This window comes from Populus euphratica, unplaced genomic scaffold (assembly GCF_000495115.2).
Source record: "Populus euphratica unplaced genomic scaffold, PopEup_1.0 scaffold463.1, whole genome shotgun sequence".
In the NCBI taxonomy this organism is placed as follows: Eukaryota; Viridiplantae; Streptophyta; class Magnoliopsida; order Malpighiales; family Salicaceae; genus Populus; species Populus euphratica.
This window is the reverse complement of record NW_011500341.1, coordinates 128,413-140,505: the sequence shown is the minus strand read 5'-3', so window position 1 is coordinate 140,505 and position 12,093 is coordinate 128,413. Positions and strand designations below refer to the sequence as shown.

Sequence of the window (12,093 nt, the reverse complement as noted above, 5' to 3'; positions counted from 1 at the left end):
AATAAATAATTTGTACATAAAAGGTTGAAATTGAAAAACAATTAAGATGGGAAAAAAAACCAATGATACTCTAGATTGCTATAGTTATTTACCTAGTTATTTTAGTTTATTTATTGTAATACTGATCAACTTTCTTGTACCTAATATTTGGCTCTTTTTGTTAGATAAAAAGTATTGGCTCTTTATATCAAGAAATTTATGGTGTATGCGGTACAATATTAATAAAATCCTCAGCATTCGCAATAAATAATAATAATAATAATAATAATAATACTTTAACATATAAAATAAAAAAATTTATTTAATATTTACCGATAAAGTCCTCTTAATATTTATGATTCTTAATATTTTAAGATAATTTATTTAGAGTTTGTGTTTTTATATACAATTATAAATTAAATTTTGTTAGGATAAATATTTTAAGTAACATTTATTTTTCTTTTTCCTTTTAATTGAAATATGGATTTTGGGCTTTATGATTTTATGAATATATTTAGTTAATGACTAAGAAAATATTTATTTTCCACCCAAGTAATTAAATTTTATTAGGATATATATATATATATTAAAAAAATTCTACTTTTTATTTTTTTAACATATATATTTCTAAAAAGTTTTGAGTTTTATGTATTATTTTCTATTTTTTAAATTTTGGATTAAAATTTCCTTAAGTTAATTTTTAATTTTTTTAAAATTAAATATCAGGAAAAATTAACAAGGAAAAAAAATCTGAAAGAATATTCTATTGGAAAGTTAATTTGAGTGATTTTTTTGTTAAAAATATTCCAATCAGAAGCTAAACTTCTCGTGGAATTTCTGTGTTCCGAGTGATATATTTTGTTTGAAAATATTATTTTGCAGGCAGTGTTATGTGCTGGCATATCTAACTAATATTTTAGTTTAGGGGATCTGGAATTGCTTATTGCTTATTAGTTTTTGTTTCGAAAAAAATAGATCGAGGATCAGACAATAACTTCCTACTTCATTAATATGGCAGTCATTTGAGCATTTCACTACCTATTTAATTATAAATGGATCATAAATGGTTCATATATAATTCAGTGTAACTAGTTAGCTACCAATCCACCTTCAGGTTTTCGTGCAGGTAGCGGGCTAGCTCTCCTTGGCTCCCAAACATAAGCCCGAGGTTATGAGTTACGTAGTGTAGTAATTGTGATAAAGATTAGGATTGTATTAGATATTATTATTTAAAGTGTTTTTTTATTTGGAAATATATTAAGATAATATTTTTTATTTTTAAAAAATATTTTTGATATAACAATTCTAAAAAACATAAAAAAATGATTTTTCAAAAGTACAATTAGACTGATAACAGAATTAAAACGCTGCCTTGACAATAAATCATTGATGGGCATCTTGCGGTGTTATGTGTGGTTTAGTGATCTATTCCGCCCACTATCCTTGTGTAGCTGGTAAATTAAGGTATGCATCTGGGGAGAAATCCAAGCTCCTCGTATCCTGGAATCAGATTGATTGGGATATATATCAACTAGTGGTAGAGTCTAAAATACTGTATATATATATATGCAGCGAAAGAAAAAGCAGGTAGCTAGAGATAAAAATTACTAAGTGTTCGCATATGTAGGAAATTAACTAGAGATTCAACATGAAGAAAAACTTGGTACTTTGGACAATTGAAGGATTACTAGCAAGTACAGCTCATCTAATGCGAGGCAAGACCAAAGCTACGTTTTGGCAGAAGCTAAGAGCCATTTTCGCCATTAGCTGAAGACACTAGTTTTCTTCTGCAGCAAAGAAACAACAGAGCTGGAAATATAGTGTTAACGTCGTACTAATTAATTAAGAAGTCGAGGATGTAGTAGAACATTACGACTGCAGTTTTAATTCCTATAAGCTAGGAATAACTTCTTAGACCAACCTGCCAGGACAAGATTATTTAGAAGTAGGCTGTGATGTAACACTATCTGCAAAGAGAGAAGCTAGCTAGCTATATAATAAGTACTGAAGCAGAGGCTAGACCCCCAAACATTTGCCTTTCTGGAACTTCATTTTCATGTGTCCTATTTTGTGATCCTGCAAAGATTAACAAAAAGCAAAATGTTACTGCCGTACGTAATTATTCAAGATTAACAAGAAGCAAAAAGCACACACGTAATTGTTAAATCTGGTTAATTACTTCACATCACTAGCCACTATCGAGGCAATCACAGGCCTCCACTCATCCACTCCTAGTGACATTACCAGTTATCCAAGCATAAACTCTTTATCTGATTGAATCTAAGAAATTTCCCCTCATTAAGGAGAATGTCTCACGGCCAGAGAACATACAGCTTTAAATTTTGAACATAAGACCAAAATCGAAGAAACAGACAAAGCAAAGAGTAACAGCTGAAGCTTCGAATTGCAGCTAACCAAACCCAAAATGGCAATAAGAGTTGCCAATAAACTCCGAATTAGCTTAATTTATCTAATTGTAAAAGTAACATGTTATCACATGTCATCTTGAAAGAATATCTCTCAGATAATTAAGGGATCAATATCATTTTCTTTTTATAGAAACTTTGGTGGTATCCGAGCTCCAAACCTGGACTTCCCTACACAACCAACATCATTTCATCAACCATAAATGTGTCTGTACACACACACACACACACACATTATCATCAAGAAAGTGATATATAGAGAGGGATTGAGGGAGCTCTATCGTCCAATGTTAACGTTCTCGAGTATGTAAATAGTTAATAACAGTATAAAATCAAGTTAAAGAATAATAATTGTAATAAAAAAAGGAACAACCGCGTACAAGAACATGTAGCAAACATCCAAGTTTAACAGAGTAATAGGTAGGAGAAGAAAAGCTCAACTTCTGTATGACTGTTGATCAGAAGAGATTTAGTGGACGTTTGTAAACGGACAGGCTTTGAATTTGAACCAAACAACCCTATAATTAACTAACAGAAAATACAAAGCGAACTGTAACTTCGTCAAACAATAATTATGACCAAAATCGTGAATTATATACACTCTCTTGGAATTGATGTTATGCTTGAGCTTTCTTGCTTCGTTTCTCCCAGGACTAGTAAAACGATATGTTTCCCTGAAGCCCTAATGAACTCCTCCGATACATAGCTTGTACACACGTACATTACAAAACCACTCAGCAACTAAAAATAATTGTAACCCTTTATTTCATCTTTCTAGTTAACTTATCAACTTCTTTGCAATGGTTTGACCCTTCGGGTAGGCGTCTATGACTCATACCCATATCATATAGTCAAAAGCAAAAAATTTCAGTAAATAATTTTCTTTTTCTTTTTTTCTTTCTTCAAAGAAAAGTGTTTATCAGCCTAAATAATATTGTTTGGTTGTGCAGGCAATTAACATTCTTAGGGTTTATTGTTTTCCAAAACTCAGATTAATACTAATAACAATATCCTTCGACACACCATAAGCAAATATGTAAATTATCAATCTGTACTTTCTAATATAGGTACTGCTTCATTTCTATCCGGGTTTTTTTTTTTTTTTAAAAAGAAGAAAATAGAAAGCAAAATATTGGTCTAAAAAATTGTGTTGGTGAAGTAAAATAACACAGAAAAATTGCAATTTGACTCTTCTTAATTGCCAGTTTGACACCAACACTGATTCCGTAATACATGATAAACAAATTTTTTCAAAGTATGCATTGGATTTCCTCTGTTTTAATTGTATTCAAATGAATTTATTTTGAAATATTCTTGTCTTCTTCTGGCTAACAAGAGCCCTTAGAATTTGTTGGTATTTTTTCATATTAAATACGGCAATATTCTTGCTAATATCTTTTGTTTTTTAGCATACCGCATGCGGGAATTAGAAAGAAATTCCAAATCTTCTTTGTTGCTCTCATCTTAATAACAATATTTTCAACAAATATGTTTATTTCCTTCGTAATAACTTACCTCTATTAGAATGAATTCCAGCCGTTTACTTCCATGCATGGCTGGATCAGGGTCTCAATGTGGAGGAGTCATTTGATAGAAGTTAATTATTAGAATGAACCGTCATTAAAAGTTTGAAATTTGGATACCAAGAATGTAAGTATGAAAATGAAAATGAATTTTTTTTTTTGAAGTTGGTTGAAAGAAATAAAAATGAGAGTGGAAATAAGAATGAAAATTAATATATTCTTTTTTTGAAAAGAGCTATAAATGAAAATTAGAAATGCAAATAAGATTTATTTTTTCAAAGAATGATATGCGATTGCTATTGAGTTAAGTTTGTTTGGGATTGTGGTAGTGGTTGCAGTTCAAACTACTTTTTATTTAAAAACATATTAAAATAATTTTTTTTTTTTTTTAAAAAAAATTATTTTTGAGATCAGTATATTAAATTTTTTTTAAATATATATATATATATATAGCAAAAAAAATTTAAAATCTGAGAGAACGCGGTTTCAACCACGTTCCCAAATAGAGCCCTGGTCACGTATCAACGTTTGAGCATTTTAATTTTTTCAATTTAGATTTCGGTATTTTTATTTTTATTATTTGAATGTTTAGATTTTCAAATTTATGTGCCCAAGCAGTTTTGTTTCGTTTATTGTATTAGGAATGTGCCATATTGACATGTTTGGCGATTGTGAATGAAGTTTTTAATTTATTTGTAATTTAATGTCCATTTATTTTTTATAGTATTTTTAATTTCAAATATTTATAAATAATGTGTTTTTGTTGCATGTCATTAGTTAATTGCAAATATATACATAATTGTGAGTGTCATATTAATTCAAACATGTAAAAAAAGAAAAAAGGGAAAAAAAGTTGAAAAAATAAGTTTATTGCTTTGTAAACTGAAATTGAAGAAATCCACCTTTTAGTTGTTTATGGTCTTATTATGATAATGTTTTGTTAGATTTCATTATTATGATTTCACTTTGCATTACAAGGCTGACTGGGTCTTGATGATTGGCCATAAGAAAAAGCAATTAAATGATGGTGAGTTTTACCATGAAGAAGTTTGATATGGATTTGTATTTTATTTATTTTTTTGTTCGATGGAATTGAAAGAGTTTATTGAGAAAGTATTAAGAGTTTTACAAAGTATACAACTTTCTTATGTAATGAAAATAATTCAATTTATTAGTTTTTTTGAGTTGGATATTTATTTTGTTGGTAAGAAATTGAAGGAAATTAAATGAATATAAATTGTTTTCATCTTTTCTGAGAATTCTTTTTTCTTTTTCACGTGATCAAACATGGCATAAGGGTGGGAAGTGAATGTTGACCAATAATCGAATTTTTCATTTTTATATATAAAAAGAACTCAATTGATAAATTTTCTAAATTATTAATGCACAAATAATAAAAATATAATAACAATGATACAAATACTACAAACACATAATTACAAACTAATTCAAAATTGATGCATACTTACAAAACATAACAACATTACTACATGTCAATTCAATAGTTAAATCATCATCATCACACACACAGATATATATATATAACATAATATTAGAATATGAATAATCAAATAATCAATATAATATATAGTTGTGTTTTATACAAGTTTTAAGATTAAATAATTTTTACTAACAAACGATGTTAGAAAATCATATAAAAATTATTTTTTGACCAATGAATTCCACCTATTGAGAATCTATATTTTTTAATTTATCATATTAAGAACAATTCTTCACTTCATCAAATTCTTTTAGGTGTTGTCTAGGCTTTCTCTCTCTTTTTTTTTTCAAGGGACTTAAATATCCATGTACTTTTAATTAATTAATTAGTATCATAATTTCGATTATTATCAAACAAACAAACAAAAAAATACGCATCTTCATGTAAAGTTATTATTATAATCTTTTCATTCATTCATGTTAATATTATCGTCCACACCACCCTTCCTTTTGAGTAGTGTTTTTTTTTTTAATTTAGACAAATTGTACTTAATTGATTAACAATGCAAGTGCTCAATTGGCCAAATTAATAAAAATACAAGATGGAAATAGATGGTTTAGCTCAATCATCAAAGTATCATGGCTATTCTTTTCCCTCATGGTCATCGTTACCCTTCAATATGGTGTCTTTTCACATTCTGTCTTCTTGTTAATCTAATAAATAGTTATTACAAGTTCTAAATTTCAGTTCGCTTTCCAGTTACAATTTAAAACTTTGTGTTCTATTAAAACATTATTTTGATTCTTTATTACTCATTTTGATTTCTCTATTCCCATTCATAATTGAGATTCTTTCAATTCCATTCAGGATTGTTTTTGGTATTTTTTTAAAGGGTGATACAAGTGCAAACTTAAATAGCAAAGAAAAAAATTAATTGCTAACATTGCTTAAAATGTGTAACTGCTTTCCTTATTCGTTACATAGATTGTTCCAAGGAACTTTCACAGCAACCTTGCTTCTTATTATCGGCAGAGCAATTGATAGAGAGTCTAGTAAAATGAAGATTTACGGAATTTCCACCATAAAAAACTCTTCCTTACTTTCTTACCTTTGCTTTTGTTTTTCTCTGAAACTAATATTCATGCTAAAACTTTGAACTTCACAATAAAAAAAAAAAAATCTTCTAAGAAGACAACTAGAAATGTATATATTGCTCCAGATTTCACAAGCAAAATTTGACTCAAGGATTAAAGTTTTGTGATTAGAAAATTATTTTGCCCATCCAAATAGATGGATGAATCAAGTTAGGAGCGGTGAGTTTAATGGATAAAGAGTGATGTGCGCTGTTAAGAGTCAATAATGATAGTGATTACAATATAGAAGAAGAAGCAATTGCCATAGTTGTGGTGAGGGCATCACATATATTAAAGAATCATTTATATTTAATAGCTTAAATTTTTATATAAAGTCTTAAAATATAATTTATATAATTTTTTAAAATATCTGCTAAAATAAAAACTTTTTAAACTTGAAGTTTGCATAAATTTTACTCTACTTTATATTTAATTTTTATTTTTCACTAACAAGATGGGAATTTGAACTTCAAAGCAAAATTAATGCCTTCTGTTTTTGGCATGATGTACTGAGGTTAGTCTCATTCATATCCATGTAAGTAAATGTCCATGGGAAATGAATTCAAGAAAACCAATCTATGCGACTCAGCTATAAGCTAATTTTGAATGTCATTTAGCATGTTCTTACCTTCAATTCCTAAAACCGTAAGACGTCCCCTATATTAGGTTTGTTCAGAAACTAACTAAAGCATTAATTTACATTAAAAAAACAGGAAAATTAAATTTTGATTTAGGGTTACCGTACTTGATTTCCAAGATTAATTTAATGCAGAATATCCATTTCCTTTGTAAAACAAACTCTTATAAGTGAAATTAATTTACAAATTCAAGAATAGCTTGTTTGCAAACATTACTTTCGCATTTGAGATTGGAAAAGAAAATTTTATTTTGTTACAGCTGAAAGATGGAGATTTTAAAAGCACACACAAGTCACTTACCGAGATACGTTGTGGAAACTGTAATATACTAACAGAAACAACAAATCGTTAATTAGGATACGAGGTTTCAGTTAAAAGTATATATATAATCCTTGCCACAACTATGGCGATTGCTTCTTCTTCTACTGTAATGACTATCATTGTCGATTCTTAACCACGCGCATCACTCCGTATCGATTAAACTCACCATTACTAGACATCTCCTGATAATTAACTCGATCCATCCATCTATTTGGATAGGCAAAATAAATCCCTAATCACAAAACTTCAATCCTTGAGTCAAATCATGCTTATGAAATCTGGTTTAAAGGAGATCAAACCTCATATCCCAACAAACACTTTTTACACAATCTTTGAGAATTAATAAAGACAAATGGTGGGTAGTGATCAAGAGACTTTACTTTGGATTAAGAGACGTAGCATGCTTGATACTTTGTTTATTATCTCAGAGGAACAAATAAGTTAATTTTCATAACAAATGTGCAAATAAGGAAGTTCCTCAGGACTAAAATTCAAGATCGCCTGCTTTTGAAATAAAAAAGATTCTTTATTTTCATATATTTCAGTTTTTTTTTCTCAAACAATTTAATTTCAGGGAATGCAAATGAATGTGATGAAATGCGGGCAACCATCCATGCAAATCTATAGAAGACAATAATGCAGTGGACAATACTTACTGGGACAGACATCATATGTGCTGACTCATAGTTTTACAAGCGTACCTGCTTTCACAGATCTACCTCAAGCATTTTTTGAGATTTCTGGCAATTAACAAGACTGACTAATGGTTTTTTACAATGAAAGCACATAAACATAAAAATACAAGATTTTGGTTCCACAACAAGAAAAGTAATAAAAAATAATAGTTGGGAGTTTAAATATTATGAGACTATAATTATGCATGTTGAATCCCAACGTCAATGTGTATAAAAATCACATGCAACGTATGACATATCACATGATGGTCATTCGAATCATGGGGAGCAAAAAATCACGCAGAATCACAAAAGAGGCAAAACAAGGCAAAAAGTAAAACAGGCTGCGAAATTTATTAATCCAATTTGGAAACAGCACCTGAACAGTGTTTTTATAGCGTGGTATGGGGGGGGAGGGGGTGGGGGGGGACAAAATACTATTCTCCCTCCTTTCCAATAATGGTAGTTGATGTATTCTTGAAATAATAAATAAGGGTAAAAGCTGTTCAGGTAAAATTTTCATTTAACCAGAGAGTTGTTTCATCTTGCACAGTCTTGAAAGTGATATCAGATTAGGGTTTTGGAATGTGGGTTTAGGGTTTATGACAGAAAACGAAAACCTACACACAAACTAGTTTTCGTATGTCATGATGCCTTTCAATGTATTGGAAGTCCAATCAATCACTGCCGTTCGACTTCCTTCTACTAACGCACGTACGCTATATGTCTTAACCATACCATTTTCAAGAATTGATTAAGTGGTGCCTGGTTATATGCTTACCGTGTAGTTAAATTAAAGATACATTTATATTTAGCCAGTGTTGCCATTAGATTTTCTAAACTACGCACAAGATTGGTATGTATTTAAATGTTATGTATGATCTAGAGAAAAAAATAATTACCATTTATCGGAAGAAGCCAAAGGACTTAAGCTGTCTGCATCGAAGGCTTTGCTTCGTCTCTTGGCCTTATTTGAGTCTTCTTCTTCTTCTTCTTCTTGTAAGGAATCCCTCTTGCCTTAGCTTGACACTCTTTCACTTCACGCAAATAAACCCGAATAGCTCCATTTCCGAAAGGGTTAGTCTCCGCTGATCCTCCATGCTCCTCAAAAGCTGCTCGAAGGCGTCCGATTAGGGCATCAAGGCTCCCCCAAGCTTGCCTTAGAGGGCATGTACAAGGAGCAGGAGGATCAGGTTGCCCAAAAAAGACGCACCCATGTAGATGAACCTTAGTCTTGCCAAACTGATCAAGATACCGAAGGAAATCAAGCACATGGTTGCAATTACACTGAGATAATGAAACTGGGGGTCTCTGATTCTTCAAGTACTGCCCGAAAGTGTTCCAGTCTCGCCGTTTCTGCGACTCATACCGGCTCAAAGGAGCTGATTGAAGCTGGTGGTGATCGCCCACAGATCGCGAAGAGCCTTCAGCAGAATCTTTAGGCCTTTGATCACCTGACATGATTAATTTCTTTTGCAGAGAAAATGATCGAGACTAATTTGACAAGAATTGAAATTAAGAAAACGGGTGGGTGATGGAGAAAGAAAGAAAGAAAAGAGATGAAAGAAGAATAGTGTGATTGTGCAGTGGGGGGGAAGCTTAGGTCTCATGAGGGGACATGAAATGGGCCCTATGAAGGTGCTTTTGTTCCTGCTTTTCTTCCTCTCGTCCAATTAGCAACAATTTTGATTTCTTTTTCTTTAATGACACTATTTTGCACTAACTATATATTTAAAATAAGATTTACAATTATTAACCCATTGCTATCATCAATACAATCATCACCATCATTTTCATTTGAATTTCGATCATTGCTACTGTGTATATGTGCTTAATGGCTAATCAGTCGGTGCGGTAGTCCGAATTAACAACTCTGTTTAACTCGCGTGTGTGTGTGTAATATTTGAATTGATGAGGTTGAAATCGCATCTAGAAAAATGTATTATTGATCCACAAAGTTTTAGCTAGTGAGGAAAATTATTACCCTCCATTAACTAGTAAAGTAAAGACGACCAAGCAACAATACAGGATATGGTATTTAATTTAGTGGAATTGCTGATGTATTATTTCTTTATTAATATTAATGGTATCAATATGTTCTGTCCTTATCTTTCAGCCTTGTTTTTCAAATTTTACATGAGTAACACACAAAAATTCAGCTGGCCATAAGAGATACTAATAAATCATGTTTTGAATATCTGAGCCCATTTCTTTTTCAGGTTTTTTAGTGCATAATTATGCAAGGGTGAAATGACACATACACATGAACATGCATGTATAGGTGCTGGCTTGTGCAAGAAAATACAAGTTCAATGGGATGCTAGGCCTACCTGCTGCCTTTCAATTGCTTGATTTTGGAGGCAACATTTTGAGTCAAAAGTTCGAAATTGAAAAAAGTTATTTTTGGCCTTTGAAAACGAGGAAGCTAGCGCAGTTGGGATTTTCCGTTTACACGGGGGTCCAAAATAATAAGCATAGTATTACACATACAATTACATATTTGAAGTAACTCAAAGCTCTTGGTTATTCATCAAAGAAAAAAAAATCTCGATGCTCTTCCCAAAATTGTGTTTGTGATAAATTTTGTTCAAGGTTAAATTTGTTAGTATACATGTTCTATATAAAGTAAATATAAGAATATAAAATAATATAATAGAGTTATTAAAGTTATTGATCATCATAAGATTTAAATATTTTAAATTAAGTAAACCTAGATTTAATTATTAAATTCGATGCGATTATAAACTATTAAGGTCCAATGGCTTAGTAATGATTTGAGGATCCAATCCATAGAGTATAAATTGCAAGTGAGAGATTCATTATTGACAGTCAATTATTAAATTCCAATCAAGTTTTCAAATCCCCACCATTCGTAGAATTTAAAATTGAGACTTTCAAATAAAAATCGAAAATCTAAACTATTGGATACTATAATGCGTTATATATTATATTACAAGGATGTAATGCAATTATAGTGGCCTTAACTTTTAAACTAAGAAGCCAGCACACACGAACTTAATAAAGATGAACAGGCCAGAAAAATGTAGACTTGTACTATGGCTAGATGAACAGTCCAGAAATACAGAAACGCTAGGGAATAGGCTCGGGTTTGATTTAGGGTAGAGTGATTGCGGATGCACAGTTGCAAAAAAAATAAAAAAAAATGTAGACATACTTTATAATTATGTTGCAAGGATTGACTTGGCGGCCATTTGTGTCTGATGGTTAGGACTCTCAAACTCCAACAGCGCACCGTATCAAGGTAAGGAAATTTTCCATATTAAGGTAAATATTTAGACTGGAAGAATAATTCCTTTATATTGAAAACAAGTTGAGAACACAAGACACTGAAAAGAAGGATTGATAAAAATTAGTGAGACATCTTTGCAAGATGGGTCCGAGCCGCAGAACATGGCACTGATGAATCATGGTGCTCTTTTGGAGGACAGTGCCTTCTGTGCAAGTTGTTTCGCAATTCAGAGTGGCTCTCGGCGAGCTTCGTACTCTATGAGAATAAATATGGGCACATCATTAACAAATATTGATATTTCTACTAATTTGTACATTTATTTTATTTACATTTAGACAGGGTCGTCGAATGCAACTACACTACCCAAAACTTGCCCTGTCGGCAATCTCATTTCTTCACAGAACCAGGAAAGGGAGGGATAGCACTAGATAATAAATTAGTTACCTCGATGGCTGGTTGGACAAGTAAATTGATCACTTTTCTATATTATTATATTTTATAAGTTTACTTTTCTTATAAAAGAGAGAAATTTTATATAGAAATAAAAAAACATTAATGGATGTAATGCATCAAATGACTAGGTTAACTAATTACGAAAAACCTAAAAGATTTGTCGATTTCACTGTACAAAATATTCTTAACTAAAATAATTTTTTAATTTTTTTGGATCCTTTTTTCTAACCATTTATTTTTTTTAATTTTGTCTTT

The 12,093-nt window shown here is 30.8% G+C and overlaps 1 protein-coding gene across 2 annotated transcripts; it reads right to left on the bottom strand.

Annotated features, from left to right (window-relative positions):
* Positions 1–1,328: 1,328 nt before the first annotated feature.
* LOC105113838 (protein LIGHT-DEPENDENT SHORT HYPOCOTYLS 10-like) lies at positions 1,329–9,751 on the bottom strand. 2 transcript variants are annotated; one of them, XR_840032.1, is made up of 3 exons: positions 9,038–9,751; positions 1,901–2,055; positions 1,329–1,479 (listed from the first exon to the last, which is right to left on the bottom strand). XR_840032.1 is itself a non-coding variant. In XM_011010174.1 (2 exons), exon 1 carries the CDS (start codon positions 9,594–9,596, stop codon positions 9,063–9,065), a length of 534 nt encoding a protein of 177 aa, XP_011008476.1. In that variant the 5' UTR covers positions 9,597–9,751; the 3' UTR covers positions 1,568–2,055; positions 9,038–9,062. The 2 variants fall into 2 exon arrangements, 1 of the variants encoding a protein (XP_011008476.1); XM_011010174.1 differs by lacking the exon at positions 1,329–1,479 and having other exon boundaries at positions 1,568–2,055.
* Positions 9,752–12,093: the final 2,342 nt, after the last annotated feature.